The sequence below is a fragment of the Athene cunicularia genome, assembly GCF_003259725.1.
Source record: "Athene cunicularia isolate RWA chromosome Z unlocalized genomic scaffold, athCun1 chrZ_part1, whole genome shotgun sequence".
Taxonomy (NCBI): Eukaryota; Metazoa; Chordata; class Aves; order Strigiformes; family Strigidae; genus Athene; species Athene cunicularia.
In genome coordinates, this window is record NW_020799142.1 from 11,444,680 (window position 1) to 11,471,714 (window position 27,035).

Sequence of the window (27,035 nt, forward strand, 5' to 3'; positions counted from 1 at the left end):
TTGGCTAGGCCTGTGTCCTGATGTTGAAGCTTTACACAAAGAAGGATTTTAAGAGTAACATTGCAGTGCCTGCTAAGTAAATATATTCATTGTATGCAAATATTAATTCATTTAGACACTTTTCAGTTTTGAGGCTCTTGAATATGTTTTCCTGACTAATAGTATAGTCCAGAAACACAGAAGAGGAGAATCTGTGGACCAAAAGTTGGGTTTTTTTAATGGCACAGTTTTTTATGGCACAGCATGAACACTTACGTAATTTATGTTCTTAATCTCTGGGTTTGGGGTTTTTTTTGATCAAACTCCTGCAGAAAAAAAATTACTTAGTACTCATTAGGACATGTGTAAAAATAAGCTCTTTGCCAAGCCTTCAGGGTGAGGTGTTGCCTAGAAGTCTTTTTGATCAGAGTTACTGTGTTCCAACTGATAGTGAATCATTAGTGACTTTATCGTTTAGTTTTTGCCCCTTTCCAAGGGGAGGGAGTTGTAGAGTGCCATAATAACTTTGAAATACTTTATACTGACCTATTTTATTCCTCAAAGTACATTACAATGTAAATGCTTGTTTCTGTGTTACAAACAGCAGAAAAAAAGCCTAGCACTCCTGTACAATAAGCACTCTATGCAATTAGCCCTTGTTTGCTATGGTTTCTGTAGCTTATTTGTGGCTATGCTATTCTAAGCAATATACTAAATACTAACAAATACGTGGTTTTTATAGGCACTCATTTGGCATGATAGTCTTAACTCAGGAATGCCACATCCACATCGCACAGTAAGGTAAGGTGATCAGACAAGTACCATCTTAAAAGCAACTTTACTGTGATGTTACACGTTTGTCTTGTTTACAGAAAAGGAGATGTATAGTTTTTAATTGTTGTCATCTCCCTCTTGATCTTTCAGAAGAGATCTGGTGTGCCATACATTGTTGTCAGAGTTGGCAGCTTTAAGACTGAGCCTTGTGATATTCCGGTGTTATATATATACATACAGTTTTGCTGAGATTTCTATTTAGAATTTTGGGTAGGAGGAGATGAGTTGCATTGTTCAGTAATGATGCATACATGGAAATAATATTTTGGCTTATTTAGCTACATTAAAATGCTACTTCAAATTTTCTTAGCCAGTTCAGTTTTTTTCCTTTTCTAAGGACTTGTATTATAGGTAGGATATTGAAGCAAGGTGCATTTTGGTAGGCAGTGTAAATGAACTTGACAAAAGTAATTGTAACTGTCCTAGGAGCTGTTAACCTAAGTATAAATGAAGGTAAGTGATACAAATTAAGAGGCCAGGCAATTTGCAGTGTGCTGGTTTTAGTCTTCTGGTGTGCTCTCTTGTAGTGGGTTGACCTTGGCCACCAGGTGCCCACCAAGTCACTCTATCACTTCCCCTCCTCAACTGGACAGGGTGAGAAAATAGGGTGAAAGGCTTGTGGGTTGAGATAAGGACAGGGGGATCACTCAGCAATTGCCATCACAGGCAAAACAAATTTGACTTGGAGAAATAAATTTAATTTATTGTCAGTCAAATCGGAGTAGGATGATAAGAAATAAGAACAAATCTTTAAAACACCTTTTGTCCACTCAGTAGGTGGTTGATTGCTTTATGTACCAATTGTAAACTGTGTGTTTTTTCAAATAAGTTCAATGTGGAATTCACTTGTTTGAATCTTTAATCTTAAGAAGTTAGACAGATGTAGTGTTAGTTCCAGCATCTCATGCTGGGCAACGTTACCTTATTTGATTATGCTATCCCAACTCTGTATCCTTCTTTTGTATTCTCTTAGATGACTTGAATGCCAAGAGTAAAATACAGTTTAGATCTGTATTGGAGAGTCAGGCTTTGGTCCCTTGCTGGGGCATTCACCTGCTACAATAATGCAAATGGTCTTTGTGTACTACCAAAGTAAGGATTGTTGATGGCAATGCAATCATGCAAACAGAAAGCTGAATGTCCTGGCAAGGCTTGATGCTTTAAGCAGAACAGGTAACAATTAAATACAGGACCAAGTGTGTAAGAGAGACAAAAGCAGTCTGCGTTTAGCGCAGATTTCATGTAGTTGAGACTCCTGGTCATTACCAAGATGTAGGAGTGTGTTAGCTTTTAGCAAGATTTTTTTTTTTTTTTTTTGGTCTGTTTAAGGATAGCTTAAAAAGAGAGAGAATAGGAACAACTTTAAGCACATTCTGGTATAAGAAATAAGTTCAGTTGCTAAGAATTTGCATGTACAAATTTTATGTGCTATGGAGCTTCTTTGGAACTCATTGTCTGGAGCTCATTTCAAACTGTTGCAAATGTATCGGTGGAAGTGTTTTGGTATTTTACTCTTGGCAATGCTGTTCAATGGAAAGGATGGAGTATCTAAAAACTATCTGTAGTACCGTACTTCTCTGAAAACAGCAATCCTTAGTTTTACCTGTGCTATTAAATATGTTCCTTCAGTTAAAAATCTTTAGAATTCTTCTTGCAAATGGCAAGAATACTGTCAGGCTTCAGAAAATCTAAATCCATAGGAAAATAGAGTATTCTGTAATTACTACTGTTTCAAAAATACAAAGAAGCTTAGGAAGAGACTGAAAAATATCTTTATGGCCTGTCTTCACTAAAAATGTGTTGCATTGCAATGTTTCTGTAAAACACACAAAATAGAAATAACAGCGAAAGTTTGGGGAGTAATAGCAAGGGAAATGTAAGACTTGACTCTTCAGTGATTAAATCAAGCTTTGGATTGCACTCCCAACTGAGGTCAACCTACACATAATTATACTATCTGCTGTAACATTTTTAAAGCTTTATGGACAAAATATTTTTTTACAAAATACTGAAGAAAGAAACAATCTTTGTTAAACAGTTCAAATATAAGTGCTGTTAAATGGAAAAAAATGTGTTTCCTGCTAGTTAGAGTCTATCTGCATAATAGTTGCCTGAAATGTATGGATTCATTTAGTTGTGAACAATGTAACATCTGTGAAACATGATTCTTAAAATAAATCCAGTATTCAATGGGTATAGCACTAGTCAGGCCTGTACAGGATGTTACTCTACCCTCCTCCACCCACTTCTTTAAATAGTATAATTAAAAAATTGTGAAAGTCAAAAATTCATACCGAGACTGTTGAAGTTAGTATCTGTGCTGAGTATTAATCATGAGTGATGCATAAAATGTGCCACAAAATTTTTTCATTTATTTTATGCTAACAGCTTGAAAACTGCATGGTTTTAAGGTACCAGGTTGGTTTAGGCATTTGGCCAGTTTAACCAGTGTCTCCATCTTACTAAAAGGTTTTAGCTGAATTTTAGTGTTTCTAATAGCATATTGTATAGGCATTGCTTGTGTGGAAGTAGGAACATACACAGTTAAACTTGTGGAGTGCCTGGTTTACTTTATGACATTATTAATTCAGAGGATTCTGTGCTAGACCCAGTGTTATTGTTATCTGATAGTCTGAATACTGTCTGGATGACAGCCAGCTAAAAAAGTGCTTTAGCTGATTTTGATCCAGGACAGGAGAGCTTCCACTGGACTGCTTTATAGAGCAAAGTGGGAGAGGTCCTCTGTACAGCCAGTTTAGCACTATCTGTCTTCCGTGTCAATGCCCCCCTCCCTTTAGGATTGGTGGCAATGAATCAGCCTGGACTCTTTATCAGGCTTAAAAGGCTCTGTCTAGAAGTAGAATCAAAGCTATCAGTCTTCTATTCATACCACACTGTATTGGTGAAGACTTGATGATTGGTTCAAAAAAAAGGTTCAAAAAAGCGATCAGTTCCAAAAAGCTGAGAGAATAGTCTGACCTTTCTGTATTATTTTAAACTGTGTACAAAGAATCACAGAATCGTTTAGGTTGGAAAAGACCCTTAAGATCATCAAGTTCACCAGAAAACCATGTCCCTAAGCACCGTATTTACACATCATTTAAACACCTCCAGGCATGATGACTTAACCGCATTCCTGGTCAGCCCGTTCCAATGCTTGACAACCCTTTTGGTGAAGAAATCTTTCCTAATATCCAAACTGAACATCCCCTGGTGCAACTTGAAGGTGTTATCCTCTTATCCTATCACTTATTACTTGGGTAAAGAGACTGACACCCACCTCAATACAACCTCCTTTCACGTACCTTTCAGGTAGTTGTAGAGAGCAATAAGGTCTCCCCTGAGCCTCCTTTTCTCCAGACTAAACAACCCTAGGTCTCTCAGCTGCTCCTCATAGGACTTGTTCTCTAGAATCCTCACCAGCTTTGTTGCTCCTCTTTGGATACCCTCCAGCATCTCAATGCCTTTCGGGGGGGCGGGGAGCAAAACAGTATTCAAGGTGTGGCCTCACCAGTGCTGAATACAGGGAGGTGGCCATACTGTTTCTGATAGAAGCCAGGATGCTATTTGCCTTCCTTGCCACCTGGGCACTTATCATAACTATAATTTCAAATGCATGTCATAATTTCTCTGTGTTTTTCTTTTCAAAACTGTATTTTTTTCACACTTCTTTTAGTTTCTTCTTTGTCATGTAACTTTTAACCTAAGTGAAATCTGAGGCAGCCATTTTATGGTGTTGAGCTGACAGGACAAAATAATTTAAATGTTCTTTTGCATTGGTTTGCAACCTTTGTAGAAAAGGTTAATATTCAGATGTTTTTCACCAAAACACTGTCTGAATGACCCTGTAGAAGAACACGTTAATGGTAGGATGTAATGAGGCTGTATGTAACCAGTGTTTGCAGGTTGGTTGCATTCCAACTTGTTTTGAAGAATATTCCTATTCAGTAATTCTTTGGCCTTTGCACCAAACAGAATAAGGTGGTACTCTCTAGTTTCCAAATAATTTTTCATGTTTTATTATGGCAACTGTAGTTTAAATGACTGTCTTCCAGAGTATGAGGACTATTAAATAGGCCTTAAGAATCATCTGTAAAGGAAAAAAAAACCCTGCATTGTATTGTTCTGTTCTTGGCGTGAGATTACTTAACATTCTCTGTTGAAAGGTAATAAATATTCTCTGATTTTTGTAATTTTTTGTTGCCCTTTAGAATTTGTATTCTAGTAGAATAGTAGTGTTTCATGATGAAACAAAGGTGTACATTTATTTAATGAGAAAATACTAATAGTCTCAGAACTAAAGAGAAATTAATATTACAGTGTGCTGTAGAGCTGCTGCTAATAATAGAGATCCTTCTTACAATGGGTTGCTTGAGAAGAAAGGTTTGTTTTTTCAGTACCTTGACAGAAGGATAATTACAATTTGGGTATTGCAAGAGGGTTTTCTGATAGTATGAGAGAGAAGTAGGAGAAGGCTTAGTATGGAAACTCTCTTTTTAGGCACTAGAAAAAAGAGGAGCTGAGGAAGAAGGTGGCTTTATAGACTAGATGGTTAAAACAGCGAGTGGGCTGGAATAATACATGAAATCTGTAGGGAGTTAGGGCTGAAACCCAAGAGCATCTGGGATGACTTCTGTCCCTATTAATGCAGTTTATTATGTCTGTTTAACCCTGGAAGTTCATAAAATGTCAGTTTTGCAGACTGCAAGCTGCAAACCACTACCCAGTACTTTCAGTGAGAACTCAAATGACACAGAATATTATGTGTGGCTGGAAGAGAGTAGCAGGGCATAGCAAAGGACCTTGCAATAGGAACAATTTCCTAGGTGAAGTAGTTTAGGTAATGTAACAGATTGCCTCTTGTTGCTGAAGAATGTTACATCTGCTACACCATCTCTCCCAGTCCTTGTATCTCTGCTAAGCCTTGCTGAGGGAAAGCTGTTTATGACTTGTCATCTGACCATTTTTTTAATGCTGAACATGTAAATAAAGCTACTGTGAGCCTCTCTGCATTCTGCCCTGCATTCTCTCTCTAATCTTGGCCAATCTTTAGTACTTTAAAGGAAGCTGTGGTGGGGTTATGGGGATCTTCAGAAGCTTCACATTTACATGGGGATCTTCACAGAAGCTTCAGAAACTTCGCATTATTAAGAGAAAATTTTTCTTGTCAGGTGACTGAAACAGCATAGTAGACAGTATGGTCATCAAGAGGATATAAATGAACCAGACACCAAAGGACTGTTGACTTCAATTTCTAATCTGCAGTTCCCTCTATTTTGTCTTCCAGTTACAATACTTGATGCAGTTGAGTATACTGAGAATATTTCATGTAGGCTTGGCATCCAATTTGAATGAACGGATAGAAGATACAATGTGCTTATTCCATAGCATTCCTAATCCCTGTAAACTTTATTTAAACTTTGACTGTGAATATATGCTTTTGAGATAATAGTATAAAGGACAAGTGACTTTGAATTTGAAATTTGTATGAGAGGAGAATTAATTGCAGATAACCTTGTCTCTAAACACATCAAGTACTCCACATGTCTGTATGAGATTAGTTTTTGTTGAACATTTGAATATTCTTTTAGAAATGGTAAAAGCTTTCCAGTACCATGTGAGGTCTGCCCAGGCAAATGCCCAAAATAGATGCAAACCAAGTGTATAAATTAAAAACGTACATTGTAGCAAATTGTTAGAAATAGATAAATTTTTGGCTTCGTAAGAACTAAAAGAAGGAATGGATGATGTTGTGTTTTCTTATATGAATTAAACCAAATTATTTTACTCAAGTATTTTTTTTAAAGCTTATAATACTTAGATATCTTTTCTTAAAAAATCTAATGGAACATTTGTGCATTTGACTTTCATGCATAAACTATTTAGGCTAAAATCACAAACTGGGAGGCAAAATTATCAGAAAGGCACATCACTGTTTTGTTTCATATAGATTGTTATCTGTGTCTGGAGCTGCACTGTTACATGGGGCTATGTGGGTTTGAAGTACAGACATGCCAAAAAAACCCCAAACCCAAACACCAAAAAACCTAGAAGGATCAAAATGTGACTTGTTATCTTTTGTTTTCTTTTCTATCACTCCTTCTGCTGCTCCACCCCAGCCCCTGACACCTGAAAGTAGGAAATGTGCGGAGTAGCATGTCTGTTACTACATTATAGGTTGTTGTACTAGGTTGATTTTTATGCTGTCTTTGTGCTCATGTTCATTGCCTTCCATAGATTTTTGGAAAGAAAAAAATCAATGAGAGTGCTTGCACATTTTGAGTTAAAGTTGTCAGAGACATGCTCATACTTCATTGGCTAAAGTCAAGATTTAGATGGGGTTTAAGATTTTTTTGTTGTTGTCGTTGGATTAGTTGAGATGATTTTGTGGCAGAGGGAAGATAACACAAGAGGATGGGCTGAAAAGTATTTTTAAAATGACTGTCACTTTTATCAGGAATGTTTGAATACATTCACTAAAATTCTACTTCTTCTACAGCTTCTGGAAAAACATAAGAACACTGAAAGCATGGTAGAGCTGCTTGAACTGTATCAAATGGAAGATGAAGCCTACAGTAGTCTTGCAGAAGCTACTACAGAGCTCTACCAGTACTTACTACAGCCATTCCGAGATATGAGGGAACTTGCGATGCTTAGAAGACAGCAGATAAAGGTATGGTAAAGGTAACTGTACTTTCTATTAATGGGGAAGTCATGCTTCTTAGTTACTGTTTACTACTTGTATTATGCAGTATATGCAGTGGTGGTTTCTCCACTAGATGTTGACCCTATTTTTCTGGTTTCTACACTCAGAAGAGTGCTTTTGAAGACTCAGAACATCTCTGACATGTGTAGCTAACCATCACCTGTTTATCCTACTGTGTGTGACTGTTCAAATTCATTGCTGAATTTAGTAAGTCAAACTTACAATTTTGTGATTACTGGGAATACCAACTAATATATAAAACAGAGATATATGTATGGTATCTATACTACTGATAATACTTTTAAGATTACACAGGAGGTTATTTTTCATCTTAGTTTTCTGAGATAATCTGGTAAACCATGAGAAGTGGGTAGCTTTTCATCAAATGTTATGAATCACTTAAACATTGAAGCATATTAGAAGTATATAATTTATTGTGACACTTTAACAGTATATTTTCCTAAATTTTGGTAAAACTGTCTTATAATGTGTATATTTGTTTTATTTAAAAATAATTTAATTTTAAATACTAAATCAAAAATAAAAAATGTAATCTTTATTGCATCTCAGAAGTACTTTTGATACAATCATTAATTCCTGTGCAGATTATTAAGGCTATAGCCTTCTGATTCTTCTAATATAGGTATTGTAACATAGAAGTTAAAATGGGTTTGTTTTATTTAATCTGTATTGGAAATGTCAATTTATCCCAGTTTGGCACCTTGTTCAATTAGCCAACATTGTTTTTACTGATTTCAATTTAAGAATGTAGTGTTTTTCTCTGATTTTGAGTATAGAATGAAGGAGGGAGACAAGAGGATTTTACGATTCCAAAACTAGTTTTATTTTGAACTACTTTTGTGCCCCTAAAGTAATTTTTCAGAAAGTTCATCAACCTGAAACTAATTTGATAAAATAATGTGGTGATATTTGAACTAAAAGTACTTTTTAACCCCCAAGTGATAAAATGTTGTTGCATAGAGAATTGGGGTATTTTTTTCAGATGTATTATGGTTGAAGATTATAAACATAACATTTATTAGAAAACCTTCTTCAAAGCGTCATGAAATAGTTCCTATTTTATTTGAATTTTTAGCAGAAGAAAAGATGATTTTGTGATTTTGTCAAACAAGAAAAGGCAAATATATTGAATAGGAGATATGTGGTTTGGTTTTTTTGTTGTTTTAAACCTCTATGACCTCTTGAATATACCTCCTTTTCTGTTTTTCCCGAAAGAATAACCTTGGTAAATTTCAGAGACATGTTCTTGTGCTTGATTATTTCAGTCATACACAGTTGCATCTAATGTACATTAGGTTCTCTTCCTGACTTGGCAATTTTTGAGTTATAAAACGTCATCTGTATTATGTGGTAGTGAAGATGCCATCTCTTGTTTTCATTTCACTGAGAAAGCAGTACTTGGATCTATGATGACTATGTATTACTCTGGGTAGCTAGAGTAGAATTGCTTCATAAATAGAACTTGTGTTTGAAATGGTTTGTGTTAACTTGTATATGTTTTTCTGGCAGGATTAATAATGGAACAAAGATCCTTAGGTTTCAATAAATCCTTATGGCTGAGATTTTCTCTGTTTTCATAACAAGTATTTCAGGTGCTTACTACCTCAGTGAAATGGGAGCTGTGAATACATAATAGTGTTCACATATAAAGAGTGACAATGACAAGGACAAAAGTTTGGATGTAGGGTGTGCTGGTTTTGGCTGGGATAGGATTAATTTTCTTCATAGTAGCTAGCATGTTACTGTGTTTTTTGATTAGTGCTGAAAACAGTGTTGATAATACAGGAATGTTTCAGTTATTGCTGGGCAGTGCTTATGCAGAAGCAAAGCCTTTTCTGCATCTCAACCCACCCCACCAGTGACTAGGTTGAGGGTGCACCAGAAGTTGGGAGGGGACACTGACTGAGGGATATTCCATACCACATGGTGTCATGCTCAGCAGATAAAGCTGAGGAAGAAAAAGGAAGGGGGGGATGTTCAGAGTGATGACATTTCCTCTTCCCAAGTAACCGTTAAGATGATGGAGCCCTGTTTTCCTGGAGATGCCGGAACACCTGCCTGCCGATGGGAAGTGGTGAATGAATTCCTTGTTTTGTTTTGCTTGCATGCATGGCTTTTGCTTTACTTATTAAGATGGCTTTATCTCAACCTACAAGTTTTCTCACTTTTACCCTTCTTATTTTCTCTCCCATCCCCCCAGAGAGGAGTAAGCGAGCAGCTGTGTGGGGCTTATTTGCCAGCTGAGGTTAAACCTGTATATAGTGCAGGATAAGAAAGGAAGAACCTGCAGAATGCGTTAATAAAATGAAAAAAAAAAAAAAGTTATAAGGATATTTAAGCTTGAATACAAATACTAGTATTTAGTTGAGATTGTATATGCTTTTTGTAATTATTTAGCATTTTCTCTGTTAAGTATCTTTTTGGTTTGTGGAGAAGTTGTTTTAGTTTGGGTTTTAAGAGTTTGTGGTTTTTAATGAGTATTTTAATGAGTTTCATTTTGTCAGTTTTCAGAATGAGTTTGGGAGGAGATAAATTGCTTTTCATATAGACTTTGGGAAGAGTGATTTGTGTCTTTTCCTTTTAGAGCAAGATATACAAATTGTATCACTGGGTGTTAAATTTCTGCTGTTGCTCTGATACTTTTAGCAAGAGGCAAGTGTACTGGAGGGCGGAAGAAACAAACACAAAACTTTTTCTGCAAAATCGTTCTTTGGGGGGGAAAAAAAAAACAAACAACAAACAATCCAGAACTAAAGTTCATAGCAAAGTGAAAACATTTAGAAGCTTGAAAATGCAGATTAGTGTTGTTGATAGATGGGATAGAAGTATTTTTCTTTTTTAAAAAAATATTTTAACTTGATTATAGGCTAGTTTTTCAGGTGTATTTTGCTTCATTTAGTGTGAAGGATGGATCATTTAGTATGGGTAAAGAGTTTAAAGCTGTATCATGAAGTACTTAAATATAGCTGAATTTGGAAAACGCAATTAAAAAGGTTAAAGATTATAGAAGGAACAGCTTGTTATGAAAGGAAATGTCACTCTGGAAAACTGACTTGTGGCCAAATTTCTACTTAATTATGGACTTATCTGACCCTAGAATAATGCATTCAGTAGTGATGTTTCTCCATTTTTGGGCTCCCAGTTTCAGAAACTTAGTTTTGTTTGTGTAAAGCTTTAATATTTGTAAGTACTGCTCAGATACATGGGGACCTCCCTCTGCATGCAGAGTGCTTACCAGATACCATGCATTCTTGAAAAAATTGGACACTGCAAGCACAGCAGTGTTTGGAACTTGCATATAGCTATATATCTCTATGTATGTATCTATATATCTCTCTATATATGATATAGGAGTAATCCTGCTTGCCCCAGGACCTTTATGGGGGACACATAAATAAAAATAAATTTGAATTATATAAATGGTATTATCAAATTGGGAAATGGTTATTGAAGAAGTCTGTACTAATTTCAAGATTAGTATATAATATATACTTACTAGACATATTCTGTGTGTCTAGCATGAATATATTTTGTAATGTAAATGTGAAGTTGTGTTTATAAGCCAGCCAAACAGTCAGAACTATAATTATGCTCACTGAATGCTGGAGAAGGTAAAATAAAGGAAATAAAAACAGTATTGGAATTTATCTACACATAAAAGCTGTACTCAGTTTGTATAGGCACTTAACTTTTATTATTTCTGAACTGTTGCTGATTTAGATGTAATGATATGAAAAGACATTCAGTCAGTGAGTTTTATCATGTTAGTTTCACTGTTTGGGTTATTAGTCCATTTCTTTTGATTTCAGACTCTGGGAAATATTGTAGGTATCAGGTAAGTGAAGCTTGATACTCAAATGCTGTATTATATGTTTTGGGCTATTTATATATTTTTCCAAAAATCTGGAAGACAAGTATGAATGTAAAATCACAGGGCAAACAATAATTATAGATTAACTAACATTAATTTTTAATTCTAAATGGATTTTAAGATACTCTTTTTGCTAGAAAGCAGACTTCTGAGGAACTATAAAAATCTGTAATATTTTTGGTCCTAAAAATGTTTCACATACCCACAAATTTTTCATTTATCAAAATGGGTCATTTTTCCTGTGAAAATTTAGCGAATTTTTTGTATGTTAAGAATACATATTACCACGGAAGAAAAGTGGGAGGTAGTAGGCATCAGTAGCTGGAAACCTGAAGGTGAAACAGTTGTGAAATTTGGAAGAAGTAGAATAGTTGCCTGTGCTCTGGTGCTTTTGATTTCAGATTGTTAAATCTTAATTTTGTCAGATCCTCCATTTATAGTGAAGTCTTCTGATGTATCGAGGGGAGAGACCAGTTAGTGTTTGATACTTGACTATAGAACTTACTGACAGGTTAATATGATCAAGCTTTAAGCCCTTTAAGACTAAGATATGAAGTGTTCTTTGATACAGGATACAAAATGTAGTTATTTACAAAAGAAAAAAAAAATCTTTCAGAAGAAAAACATCATGGACAAACCCCTAAGCCTTTTATGTATGTACAGTTGTGTTCACCAGTTTTCAGAGAGAGGAAGAAACTACCTTGCTACTTTTGAATTTTTATTGTCTTATAATTGTAGATAGTATTTCAGTCATGTTGACTAGGCATTGTGTTTGATCAAACCCCCGGGTGAAATCAGTGGCAGGCTCTTTTTTTCATGCTTTTTTTTCTTTTTTAATGTGCTTGGTATTAGACTAAAGATAAAATGTAAGAAAAATTGTTTCTTAACCTACATGTAGATGCCAGCAAAACTGTGACACAAGCATTCTTGAAGGTCTGAGTTAGACTGGTTTAACTGAGAACTGATAATATCTTGAAATGGGTGAGAGACTACAGTCATCATTACTTCTCAGTCAATCACCAGGAAGTGAGAACATTAAAATGTTGTTATATATTAAATATATTTAAAAGCACTCTTAGCTTCATTGCATACATACTCATTATTTTAGCTGACATGTTAATTCACTTGAATGTAAGGAGTATTTAAGGACTTAAATACACTAACATTGAGGTTGAGCACTAGAAATAGATTAGAACAGTTTATGGTTTTCTAATTCATTGAATTAATTTTTTTAAAATTGTAGAATGCTTTATTAGTCTACGTTGTGCTTGCCTTTCAAACTCCTTTAAGCAGATACAGGTACAGTTGAAAATACAACTCTGGCTCAACCGTGTGCAGTTTTATTTGTTGGTTCAGTATTTGGTAGTGAATTGTAGTAGTGACCCTTATAACTAATTTGAATTTGATTCGTTTAAAATTAAATACTTAGAAATAAATTGTTGCATTAAACATTTTAACTTTTGATTAAAAAAGTATTTCACAAAGTATGAAACAAGTTCAAAGGAGAATATAAATTTAGTAATGAGAATAGCTAGTAAAATATAATTACTTAAAAAAATATTCAGCGAGATAATACTTTTTTAAAAGTCTCACAATCAACTTAAGATGTTTTGGGGAAGGGAGTGGATGTCAGTGCTTTATACTCTTAGTTTGTAGTGTTGCTCCCATACATCAAATGGATGAGTTGTATATTACTAACAACGTGTTTTTATCTTTTTATCATTTGCTCTTGAATGCCTGATGTCTTAGTGAGGTAGGTTTTGAACTGTATATTTTTCTATTTATTTAATTTTTTTTTTAAAGCCTCACAATATTTTTTAGTGCATGGTGGTCTTGAAGTGAAAAGCATGAAAACAGCTACACAAGGCACATTGGAGGACACTAAAGCAAGGGATTAAAATGTATAGATTACTTGCATGGCAATCAGCTCAATTTCATTCCTCTCACTTTTAAGAATCACATCCTCCAGTAGGTATAGACTAAGGACTTGCCAACAATGAGGTTATGAAAAACATCTGGTAAAAAAATCCTAAGGTAGCAGTCAGTGGAGAGATGGTAACACTTCAAAGAATTCTTAACTCTTTTTTTTCATGTATCTGTAGTTGAAGATGTGTCCTCATGTCCTCAGAAATCATAGTTAAATAAACTTGGCTTTTGAAAAACCTGTAGAGTAGGGAATAAATGGTAATTAAGTTTATGCAAAGTGGTTGAATTTTCAAATTAAGGTCATAAACTCGGTTGAAAAGATTGCTTTCTTGTTTGAGAAACTGGTGTAATATGCTGAATTATGCTGTGATAGTCTTTATAGTCTCAAAGTCTGTTTCAGAAGGGTTGTATGCTAGTCTCTGATTACGTTCTGAACTATAAATCCTCTAGAATATATGAACTCATAGCAAAATATTTTGCTGACTTAGAATCAGGGTTTTATGGACTTTCTGAAAAAAAGTAGTGCTCTAAACAGGCAATCTGATGGAAGGCAGGCTGGTAGTCTGAATCAGTGAGGAAACTGAACTCTGATACGTGGTTGCTGGCTGCAAAACTCTTGCATGTATCTGATCACTTAAATTTGCCTGTCTGCATAGTGAATGGAGTACAAAACTGCTACTGATGTTCAGCTGTAAAACTGGTTAATAAGACTGATTGTGCTGCATACCAAAAGGTTTTGGTTGTGTTTTGTTTTCTTTTTTTAAAGTTCCTTTGCAAAAGGCTGGGCTGAATAATAAAATGGTAGGTGAAATTGTCAATAAAAAGAAACGTGTTTGTGGAAATGTGATGACAACTTCCAAAAGTATGCATCCACATTTGTATGCACTTTATTAACTACTACTCCCGAGGGAAAAGGTATGAGAATGATCTTGTGGAGTTTTCTGAAAATATCTTGCCATTCAGCATTTTGAAAGAGGAAAGAAAGGTTTTGAATTGTAAGGGGAAGGAAAAAAATAACAACATCACAGGAAAAAAAAAACCATCATCACATCTTTGTATATATCCCTCATATACTTGCATCTTGAATGCTGCAGTTTCAGTTTCTCCCTCTCAAAAACATGCTGTAGGATCAGAATACTTACAGGATGTCAGTGAGAGTAGTAACGGTATGTCCTGGTTCAGCTAGGATAGGGTTAAGTTTCCCCAGCAGTGGGGCGGGAGCTCTAGCCTCCTTATTCGTACCATGCTTACCGACCTCAGATCCGGCCTACCAACATCACATCTAGGCACAAAAGAGCAGGAGAGCTGGGGGGACAGGAGAGCTGGGGGAATGTGTTGTGTTTGTGGTTGGTACCCTCACTTCCTGTACTCTATGCAGTATATCTCTTATTCTGTTCATTACTATAACTGTTATTGTTGTTCGCTTTATTATTTGTTACACTGTTGTACTAAATTTTTCCTCATCTCAACCCCAGGGTTTGTATCTCACTCCCTGCCCTGACCAGTCTGAGGGTTGGGGAGGGACAATGGCGGCATGATCTTGGATCCTGGCAGGGCCTAAACCACCACAGGATATTTCCCTGCAAACAGCCTCAGTGCAAGGACAGAGTAAATTAATCAGATTGCCTTAGTTTGGAAATCACGAGATGGAATAAATCTATAAATCATGAATGATAAGGGAAATAAAATACTGAACGAATTTTTTTCTTTCTCATAGGAAAAAAAAGCACTCATGGTGCTTTAAAACAGCCTGCAAATAAAGGAAAAACACTTATAGCCTTATTAAACATGTCTTACATGTTCTATAGCAGTAACTTCCACAGTTTAGCTGTGGACACTTAAGTATATGTGTGTTCCAGAGAGAGACCCATCAGTGGCTGTTATCAAATGATTCAGATTAGCCATCAGCTCAGGAAGCCACTTAGTAACAGAAGTTGGGAGTTATCAATGAATCCATACCTCCAGTTTTGGAAGGAAGGGCCAGGACAGCAGTGGATCTGACCAAAGATTAGGGTACAGAGGGAAATGGTGTGGTAAGATACAGAATCAGTGTCCATTCAAAAAACACATCTTGATGAAACTCTGAAATGATGTTAAGCGTGTGGAAAACACAAAATTGTGTGTGCCTGCAAGGATTAGAGTGAAGGAGAGTGAGATCTGGAGATGTATTTTTTTTCTTTTGCAGTGTTGGCGATAGGGAAGGAGAAAGAAAGAAAGAAGAGACTTTGTAACGTTATGAAGGCAGTGAAGGATAAGGAAAAGGGCTTAAGGTCTTCAAAGATAGAAGAATGATCATAAGAGTGTAATTTTTGCAAGTCTGTGTTTACCTAAATCTGTAAATAGCTTGAAATCTAGTACTTCTTTTCAGTAGTGCTTTGAAAAAACAATTTTTGTAAGCTTTCATATTTGCTGACTTTATACTGTATTTTTTGGGGCTTTATTCGCAGTTGTTACAGTTACTTTCAGTATACCTATTCATGGGTATTAGGTGTTTAATCTGATTTCTTCTTGTATAATACTTGTGTAATTATTTTTCTTTCAGTATATCAGTATATAAAAATTATCAACCATATTTTGATGAATTCTTGATGGACATGCTTAACTCTGTGTCTATTGTATATATTGAGCTTTTTAAACTGAAGATTTAAAAATCCATCCAATCCTTTTCATCCACAAACAGAATCTAGAATGTCTGGAAACACTCAAGCCCAATTGCTTTAACACTTGAGCTCACTTTCTTAGACAAAGTTTTCAGATAACTGGTAGAATATATCTTATTAATATATATTTCCTTTTAAAAATATAAAGCTTTCTTTTCAAGGTGAACTTCTTTTAGCATGGAGTTCATCAGTAAAGCTGAAATGTAAATGAAGGTTTTGTGATACATACATGAATAAATAAGGAGGGCATATCATGGCGTGCACAATTCAGCCTTAACTCTGTCAGTTGCCAAAATAAAACACTTTTAACTTAGTAGTTTTAATAAACCTTTATATAAACTTTTATGTGTCTAGGGAAAAAAAAAAAGGAATAATCCCAGTCATTCCTCTTACTCTTTCCATAACTTTAATCTTCTATGATTTTTCTCTTCTGAACACTTCTTAATATTTTAGCATTCTCCATAATTCAGGAAAAAAAACATTCAACACTGCATTTTGAAGTACAATGACATTATTGTTCAGTTTTCTTTATGTATGTCCTAACATTTGGTTTGCTTTTTAGTTTGTTATTTCCTTTACAATCTTTATTGAATTGGGTATGTCATTCTCCTATATCTTGATGAAGATAATCAAAATCCCTGTAGTTTGTATTGTTAGTCCCAGGCTCCAGATATTTTAAGGAATCTAGACCATCTAATCCAAGTTAGTTTGCATGTATTAACATTAAATTCCACATCAGTATTCCTTAGGATAAAACAAGGAAAACTGTAAAGCCCTTTATACAGGTGAGTGCTTTCACTTAATATAGTTGGGCCTGTACATACAGAATTGTAACATATTTTGGGAAATAGTGCTGGGTTTGTGTTACCAGCTGGGAGCATAGCTGAAATAAAACCTGTAAAACTAACTTTGCAAAGTCCCTGAATGGATAATAAAGCTGAAATGCATGCTTTATGGCTACTAAATCCAGCAGGCTGTGGTTGGAATTGGTTGTTTGGCCTCCTGGAATGTGTTGAAGGAACATAGCTGAGTATCTGAGCTGAAACACTCCTTTATGTATGAAGCTGTTTCCTTTTTTGTGTATTGCCTCTGTAGTGTTCCCTCACTTTCTTTCATTCTTACAACTAACTGACCTGCTTTTGTTACATCTTGAGTTTTTCTACTTTTCTGCGTATTACAAGTCCACCTAGGAGAAGGACAAAGGGAGCGGTAAAGACATGACAGATCCCTGCCTAAGCTTTAATGTTACCTGGCAGTCTGTTTCTGTGAGTCTTGTCCATTCTTGTGTCCAAGCTGTCTTCAGAAAGAACCTGGAAAGTATTAAAGACCCTTGAGAGCTATTTATTTAGGAGATATGTACTATATGAAACTTAGAAAAATCATGTAGTTGCAGACCTATTTTTCATATTCTCACAGTAAACTTACTTTACTCTCTTCAAAACTCAACAACAATCTGTGAACTGTTCCAGAGAAGAATGTTACCACTAGAGGAGTCTTGCCTCTCTGATTAATTCTTATTTGCTCACAGGCTAGATTATGGACTTCTCTTTTTTTTTTTCCTCTTAAGAACTAATTTGTTTTCCTTCAGAAATGTACCCATACGGTGTAGAAATGTGTTCTTTTATGTTCTGTTACTCTGAAGCAGTAGCTGATAAAAATAGTTGTTTACATGATGTGTTGAAGTTAATGGCTTCTGCTGTTTCTTCCTCTTGTGTGCTTTCCAACAACCACTTTTGTGAAAACTGTCATAATTTTCTTAGTTTCAAAGCTTTATCTGAGGCAAAGCTTGCAAAACATGAAAGCCTTCAAAAACAAGCTTCATCATCAGGGAAAAAAAAAAAAACTTAGCCAATTTTACCATGATACTTGGATTCTTCTCAAAGAGAATATAGAGGTTTTTTAGGAAGAATAGCTGGATTTTTTAGGGGTTTTTTTAAGTGATTACTAGAAGAGAAACTGTAGATTTGGCTGTGTGATCTGGTTGTGAGATGAGAGGTTTTTCTGTTAGACCATACTTTCTCAAGAACTTTGAATCCAAATGAGGGACTTCGAGACCAAAAAGTGAGTTTGAGAAAATGTTAGGGAACTGAAAAGCCTTTTAGGTTAGAAAAAACTAACCTAAAACTGACTAAAATTTTACTAAATCAAACACAGGTACATATGCTTAAAAGAAGAGTCAGTTAGATGACAGCACTTAGTTTTTCGTTCCTCACTCTGTCCATTTCAGTTCTTCGGTGCCTTCTCTTAGTCGTATCTGGCATGGACAATAGTTGTATGAAAAATATGTTTCTATTTAATCTATATAATGACCTGTGCTCTTTTATGGACTATAAAAGCAAAAGATGTTGACATCATAAAGGTGTGCAGTGAGCAAAATGAAGCATAAACACGTTACGTACGCATTGCAAACAGTAATGGAATTCAGAAAGCACGTAAGACCTTCCTTTAATTCCATGAGAGTTAATGTCTTACATCAAGGTGATTAATTATTGAAGAGAACGTAGAAAACAGCTTTCAAAACTCATGAGCTTGTTCATGTTGCTGTTTAATGGTCTGCATATGTTTCCCTTTTTCTTTCTAATTTTTTAGATAGGATGAACAAAGGATGGTCACTTCCACCTTGAAGGTGTTGCTAGGTGAGGAGGAAAGCTGCTGTATGTTCTTCATGAGCTGCAGCCTCCAGAGACTGATACCCTGTCTTTCCTCCACAACTTCTCTCCCTATTACAGCTATTATGAATGACAGTAACTAGCTTTGGAAAAGTTGCTAACAATATTTTCTTTTACACTGGTATTTTATTTAAAAAAAATCTTTGTTACATTTCTTGATGGAGAAATTGAATCAGGTAAAATACACTGGCTGGATGGGAAGCGATTGCTTTTCTCATGGGGAGCACTGGAGCATGTTCAGGTCAGTGGAGAGGCTCTCCGAGGCCACAGGGCTGTGTATGTCAGTTGAGACCAGAAAACTAAGCTTCGACAGGAGCACTGTAAGCCCTCTAGGAGAAGCAGGAAGCAGCAGACAACTAGACCCCAGAGACAGCAACTTCCGAGGTACCAAAGGGGAATCTTAAAGTGTGCTGCCACCTACAAAGTCATTGATCTAATAGAAACAAAGCTGGGAAGCAGGGACCTGTCTTCAAGGACACTGCAGACTGTGTTCATTGAATACTTCTCTGAAGTTTCCTGACAAGTCTGCTTTTCCCAAAATTATATCTGCTCATAAAGTATTAAAGTGACTAGACTGCTTTCCTTCCCCTTTGCATGAGAGTATCTCTGGGTGCTCTAGGTAAAAGAGTGCTTGTGTTTGTAATATGCACTGCCAAGCTCCTGACTTGCTGATAGATAGTTTGCTTGCCTGACTTTTTCTTCGTTCGTTTGACTCCTACTAACCCATGAATAGTCTGAGATGCCTTCTGCTGGCAGCAGGTTGCCATGTGTGTTATCCTGAACTTAACCAGACTATCCAAAGAATAACAAAGATCTCTGTGGCTGAGGACTGTTACTCTAGGAGCGTGGATCTTTTGAGCATTTGCAGCTCTTGTGTATTCTTGAACTTTCTCATTCTGAATTTGTCACCTTGAACCTCAGTTGCTTCTGGCTGACATAGCTGTTAAATGGTTGTTGGAACAAAGAGTGTACTCTGATCCAGCAGTTTTGGATGTTAAGAGAGAAAGCTTTTCAGTTTAAGGTTCATCCTCAGCTCCTAGCTAGCCCCCTGTCTTGCAGAGGCAGCTGGAGTTTTCCACCTGTCAGTGACTGTTGCCACTGGCACCTAGATTCCATCTTCACCTGTTGAATGGACATTCCCTTTGAAACAATAAGAATGTCCTCCCTTGTCATGGTTTAACCCCAGTTGGCAACTAAGACCCACCCAGCTGCTTCCTCACTCCCCCCTAGTGGGATGGGAGAGAAAATTAGAAGTGTGAAAGTGAGAAAACTCATAGTTTGAGATAAAGACAGTTTCGTAGGTAAAGCAAAAGCCATGCAAGCAAGCAAAACAAAACAAGGAATTCATTCACCACTTCCCATTGGCAGGCAGGTGTTCAGGTGTCTCCAGAAAAACAGGGCTCCATCATCTTAACGGTTACGTGGGAAGAGAAAATGCCATCACTCCGAACATCCCCCCCTTCTTTTTTCTTCCTCAGCTTTATCTGCTGAGTATGATGCTGTATGGCATGGAATATCCCTTAGTCAGTTGGGGTCAGCTGTGATGACTGTGTCCCCTCCCAACTTCTGGTGCACCCCCAGTCTAGTCACTGAGAGGCAGAAAAGGCTTTGCTTCTGTGTAAGCACTGTCCAGCAATAACTATTAGTTAGTATAAAGAAAATTAACTATTCCAGCCGAAATCACCTGATTCCTCGATCATTTTGTAGCTTCAGAGCCGGAAATGTAACATCATGTGTCCCTTATACAGGCTGCAGAATGCAAAGTCGAAACATGAACATTAGCTGCACCTTGGTCTTTTGATTGTACTACAAGATGCTTCAAGAATAATCTTCCTCTATTCATGTTCACGCTCAACAGTTCTGAGTTCGACTGTCTTGCCAGATAACAAGCTGTGTAGGTTTAGGCTATAAGACTGCTGAGCATCAGGGCAGGGCAGCTCAAGGAGCATTGGGGAAATGCTTCTGTCCTGTGTATCTGTCAGGGACTCCTTTCAGACTTCACTGAGCATGCCACTGTTGCTGCAGGCTTAAGGCATGATGTTGGTCTGTTCTTGTTTATGCAACTACTTGGGCATCTCCTTCCAGACCATAGTAATTTGTGGAATATGTTGGTTGGTGTCTTTTAAATATGAATGTATATAGGAACAGACGCATAAAGGAAAGATACCTATTGGTAACAGTACCAAGTTGAACTGGTCCATCCTTACAAATATTTACAACCCTGCCTTCTTCCTTATTCCCCCAGTTTCTAGAGATTTATAGGGTTGTGACCATCTGCATGTGGCTGCACATAAATACGCATACTTCTGTGGGTATTACAAAAGCAGAGGCTTCTTAGGTTTTCTCTGCCTTGCTGTATGAGTACCCTCAGTGTGAATGATGTCATGGATGACATGCTTGGGATTACAGTTAATGAAAAGGTGCTTTCCTCTTTTGTTACTTGTAAATACTTGCTCTAGGGAATAAAGATACAATTGTATTATGCCATCATAAATCTCTTCAGCTTGCATCATGTGTGAATAATGTTCTGGCAGACAAAACTTCACAAAGAAATATTACTTTGAGGCCTCTTACTTTTAGAAGTAATGCCTAACAAGAACGTTACTCGCATTACTCAGTGATCCTGTATCAATTCCAGTATCAAATTACCTCATGTTTACCAAGGAATTGAAAAGGAAGACTTAACTATTGGTTTTTATCCCATTTCTCAAAGGAATTTGCTGTTTCAGAGTTCTGTGTAAATGGAAAGCATTAACTTCACCAGTCATCACTCACTGATATATACATACGGTTTGATATTTACTTGGAAACTCTTGTCTGTCCACTCCTAAGCATTCCCTGTGGGTATCATGATACATATGTGCTACATCAAATTACATGTTACAGCGTATATAGTAAATTATTGTTTACTTATCATTAGTCCACATTTTAATTTTGCCTGTTGTCTTTCAAAGATTTTTGGAAATACGTAAGTAGTAGATTGTAATGCGTTACTGAACTACTATAAACATTTTTTTAAAAACGAACAATTACTTAGAAGGCATTTATATATTTTTACTTACAAAAGTCATCCTTCTAAGAGATGGGATAAGGGGATATGCAGAGGTAGATCCTGAACAGTCACTTAGAAACTCATCATTTGCTGTTCAATTATAGAGCAGAATGGCTCTTTGAGACCAGACTGAAGCTTTGTAGAATCAAAATCAGTATTTGAGACATTAGATCTTCAAGTTAAAATATTGGGGACATATAAGATTATGAGCAATTTGGGGTTTGGGCTCTTTTGTCTGTACTAGTGAGGTGTCTTCTTAACTGATGTAAATGAAAAATATTTAAAATTAAGGCTTTGGTGTTGTCAGAGAAGGCTTAAATATTTAATTACTTAGATATATAGCCTGTTGTCTGTAGTGGGACTCCTTGATAACTTTGTAGAAGTGTGTAAAATTTGCAGTTTGTGGAGAAAACTACATTTTTCTTGATTTTTAAAAGAAACTCCAGATCTTTCACTGGTTTCAGATAGTTGTCACTTCAGGATGAAATTGGCTTGATCTTGGCAATGGAAGGATATTTGGACTCTGAGGCACTGGGAAAATATGTTTTTAAAGGTCATCTATAATAAAAGAAAACTTCTAAAATGTTGATGATTGCTTACCACTGCCCCAGCACATCCCCTGTTTCTGGCTTTGTTCTGTCTGCAGAGCATTCATGTACTTCAGAATGAAATATTCCAGGCTGGAAGAAAGCCTGGGTGAAGCATGCTTGTTATCTGAAAGTATTAAGATGTTTAACAAAAAGATACTGATAAACAGACTTACATTTGAGGGTTTTTTGCTTCCAGTAAGAATAGTAATGAAACTGTGGATGGACTTTTTCAACAGAAAGTAGCACTTCTAAGACTTTTTGTTGTTGTTGTTGAATAGAAGCCATTTTGATTTGCGGGTAGTTTTCTCTCCTGTATGTTTTTCTTTCTTAGCCACCCTGAAACTGATTGCTACAACAATAACAACAATAACAAAAATTGTGTTGTTAATTATGGACTGATTTATTTTCAGATCTCAATAGAGAATGACTACCTAGGCCCCAGAAGAATTGAGAGTCTGCAAAAAGAAGATGCTGATTGGCAGAGAAAAGCCCACATGGCCGTGCTTTCTATTCAAGATCTTACAGTTAAATACTTTGAAATAACAGCTAAAACACAGAAAGGTAGTTATTTTCTACTATCCTACCCATCAGATAAAAGATCTTTAAAAATTTATTTAATGTTTACCATGTCCTGTATTGTACTGTGATTTATTTTTTTCATCAGTCTTCCATGAGGAAGATGCAGCAGTCATTCCCAGTTGTTTCTTGTATGTCTATTCAAATCTTTCACCAATAAGCCTTTTCCAGAACATCATCAGTAGTGAGCAAAATAGAAATTTTCAATAAAAGTTTCACAACCACTTTTCTCAGTGTGATCGTATTAGCTGCACTGTACATTTGCAAAGGATTTGGGAGCATAGAGTCCCTGATGGATTCTGTCTTCTGTACTGGATATGGCAGACAACCATAGTAAGTGTTTATTACCTTTCGATTAATTTCCTTTTCGTGTATCCCCTGCCTTTTAGTAATTCTTTACATAGCTCTAAATATTAAGCAACAGCTCAGTTTAACTGCTTGGTGAAAGCTGCTCTGTTCAGAAATCCTCATGGATATACAACCTTGGTATTTCTGTGCTTGAAGAATGCAGCAGTTTTACTGAAGAGTTGGTGCACTAAAACCAGGCCATATGACTTGCCGTGTACATTTGCGCTTTCATTCTTGTACCATTTTAACTTACATAATCAGTTTGTTAGGGCAAACACACCTGAGGATGGGGTTTCATGTCACCTCTTTTAGTTTGACTGTGGTTACCACTGACAGAGTTTGTGTCCCTGCTTGACTGTGGGTTCCTGTTTCTTTCTTTGCCTTGGTGGTAGTGGTTGTACAACCAGATAAATGAGCTGTACCCTGGGTAGAAAATATTTTTTGATGGATAGGTTTTCTGTCATCTGCCTGCATGACCGCTGGATCTGCCTCAAGCAAAGCAGTCACTAGAAAATGATTCCTTTTGGTGACAATCTAAGTTGAGGATAGCATGAAACTCCACCTCATTTTGAAAAAGTGACTAAACCAGTTCAAGCATGTTGGAATGAACTAGAGAAAATTCTAAATGTATTTAATCACTTTGGTTCCTTTTCTAGTGTGGCAAAGGCAGCAAATAAAATACCCCATTAGTTGAAAAGAACGTATGTTTACAGTTACTTACTTTTTGTTTCGTTCACATGCTTTTTTTATTTACAGCAGTCAGGATTGTGGGGAAAAACACTGGGAAATGAAATGCCTGGAGACTGTTTACAACCATAGACCTTTGGTATACAGGTTGCTTGCCTGTTTTATAATGTTTTGGGTTTTTTTGGCCTCCTGCTGATCACAGGGTGGTCTTACATACCAAAATACTAAAAGATGGCAGAGGAAAACCACATGAGAACATAAAGGTATTTTTTATTACCTAACAGCAGCATGTAATATCTTCTAGCATCTGGGGACTGAATGCTACCCCCTTTGATTGTGTGACTTTGTGGCTTTTGCTTTGCAAAGCTAAGTGTACAGTATCATGTGATTGTTCTATATATTAAAAATGTTGAAAATCTCATGTGTGTCAGCCTAGATGTTGTCTGGGGTTCAAAAATAGAAAATCTGAATTAAGATCAGATTATAATTTGTTTAGTTAATTTGAAGTAATTTTGTGAAACAACCTGCATTTTGTGTTAAAAGATAGATGTTATTTAAATTTAATTTAGTATTCTTACAGAATTACACTTAAGGTCAAGCTGAAATTTTTGTTTTAAATTGTAATTTTTTTTCACTTTGCAGATTTGTTTAAACACTTATGACTGCACTATAGAAGTTATTAAGGGAAACTGGAGACTTTAGTAGCTGATAATTGGTGCTTTCAGAAGTGAGGAAAATTTGGGATGCAGTTTAAAACCACATGGTAGCATTAATGAAATATTTTAAAGTCAGGAATTCTGAACCAGTGGTTCAAGTGTTCAGGTACTGTATATTCAGAATGGTCCCTCTGTGGATACAGAAATTGGAATTGAAATGATAAAATGATCAACAAATAGCTAAATTGCATATTTACATGGATTGTAAGAGTACTTATGTCCTGGATTTGAATGTGAGTACTCTGTAGAACAACTACTCCCTGCTAGGAGAACTTTGTATGCTTTTGGATACAAATGTGCGCATTGTCTCTTCAGCAGAATCACTAGTGATCTGAAGAGTAGACTGATAAATTGCCTTTTCTTGCTTTCTGTAGCTGTGTACGATCGAATGAGAGCAGACCAGAAAAAATTTGGTAAAGCAGCATGGGCAGCAGCAGTAGAACGTATGGAAAAGCTTCAGTATGCGGTTTCTAAGGAGACTTTGCAGTTGATGCGTGCTAAAGAAATCTGTTTGGAGCAGAAGAAACATGCATTGAAAGAGGAGGTAATTTTTCATAACAATAAATAGAAAAATAAAATATGAAGAAAAAAACTATGCCTTGGAAGAGTGTTGATGTACTTAAAACAAACCCAGACTTGAAAGTCATTATTTTTCAGCTTCTACTAATAAAAGTCAGTATTTAAACTTTTACTACACTCTACCATGTTAGACAAATGAGGTATGCAATGTAGATGTGGTGGAATTTATGCCACTTAACATATGTTTCTGTTCACCTTTTTCTGGTTAGTCAGGAAGACAGTTTTTACTGTTACTATTTAGAGCTATCCACTGAGATAAATAAAATGAAGAGAAGGGATAGAACAGAAATCTGCTGCTATGTAATCTCCACAGTTTAGCTGTCAGAGGTATGACCACCTTTTTTGAATGGTTCTGACATTCCAGATGGAAGGTGTCTGAACATTAGTAATTAGACAGATGACTAGCGTGTTGTACTGTATTCTCTTTGTCTCTGATTACCCTAATTAAGGCAACCTTCCAGAAGGCGATTGTGCCAGCCACAGCTTTCATGAGGAAAGAGTGCATGCATTAAACTGTGTTTAAATGTCTTAGCAGAAAAAAAACGACATTTATTGGGTTTTATGAGATGTCCTCAAAAGCAAAAATGCTACAAATTCTCTCCTAAAATTTGCTATCATATGGATATTTGGTGCTAAGTACTTTCTGTAATATAAATTTACATTCTATTGAATCACTTGCCTTTTTTTTAGCGCTTTTCAAATGTTTCAGCAAAATCTAACCAAACTGGTGGCTCTGTTATGAAAAGGTTATCCAGAGAACTCATGACTTTGGCACTGATTGCTCACTGCAATAGATTGGTAGCTTTGTAAGCCTGATCGACTGCCTGTTATAGGAGCTTCTGTAGAAGACAGCCTGATATGCAAGGAAAAGGGAGTACATGCAAGACTCAGAGCATGAAATGGAGCAAACTTCTTATTTTCAACACTCTTTAGATTTAGAAAGCCAAGAGTTGCCTGGAAACATGAGTTTATCAGGCTGTTGCCATCCTTAGCTAAGAGTTGATGAGAGAATCCAGCAGTACTAATTGGAAATATACTGATTGTCTTTACATATTTAGAGCAGCCATGCATCGTGTTTTCCATAGCATATGTTGTTTTTCTTCCAGTGGAGGCCTTCCTTGAATTTTTGTTGAATGAGATCTCAGTCTGGTAAATGAGTTGTTTGTTTTGATGTGCAAAAGCATTAGGGGCTGCATAGCATTGCAGTATAAAGGTGGGTGAAAGTCTCTGAACTGAGAGTTTGGGGTATGGAGAAATGAGGAACATCTGATGTCCATGCAAGGGCACGGTGCTTTGGGATGGTGTATTATAAGGTATAGAGAGCTCTGGGTCAAAACATGGTGGTGGTGAGGTATGAGGACCAGCTTCTGTTCTGAAACTTTTTTTTTTCTTTTTTTCTTTGAGAATGTAAAAACCCTAAGTTCACAAGTTGGGTGTGACAAATGTGACTGGGAATCCCATATTGGTGAAGAAGGGTTGCAGTCTTACCATCAAGAATATATTTGCAGAATTGAAACACTTTCTGTGTCAAACCATTTAGGGACATTACATTAGGGACAGCAAATAAAACCAGGATATTCCTTCAAAAAGACTAAAATACTCAACAAACTAATTTGTCAGGTTTGAGTTGAGGATTAAAAAAGAAAGAACGACAGTTCAGAGCAAAGACCAGATGTAACTGTTTATGAAGACACTGTTGGTGTTCAGCAGGTTGTCTATGAATTTTTGAACACTAAGTCTTGGAAAAGAAAAAAGTTTATAAAACCAGTAGCACACAGTTTTGAAGGGGAAAAAATGTTTCTTGTAGTGCCTGAATTTTTT

General features: G+C 36.2%; 1 protein-coding gene across 1 annotated transcript in view; it reads left to right on the forward strand.

Annotated features, from left to right (window-relative positions):
• The window catches only part of JMY (junction mediating and regulatory protein, p53 cofactor), a gene marked incomplete at its 5' end in the record, with an annotated part of 64,800 nt that overhangs the window by 12,350 nt on the left and 25,415 nt on the right, over nt 1–27,035 (forward strand). The window contains 3 exons of the mRNA XM_026865778.1: nt 7,313–7,486; nt 22,719–22,869; nt 25,010–25,179. Coding sequence (XP_026721579.1) covers nt 7,313–7,486; nt 22,719–22,869; nt 25,010–25,179 — 495 coding nt within the window. The remainder of the gene's footprint in view (nt 1–7,312; nt 7,487–22,718; nt 22,870–25,009; nt 25,180–27,035) is intronic.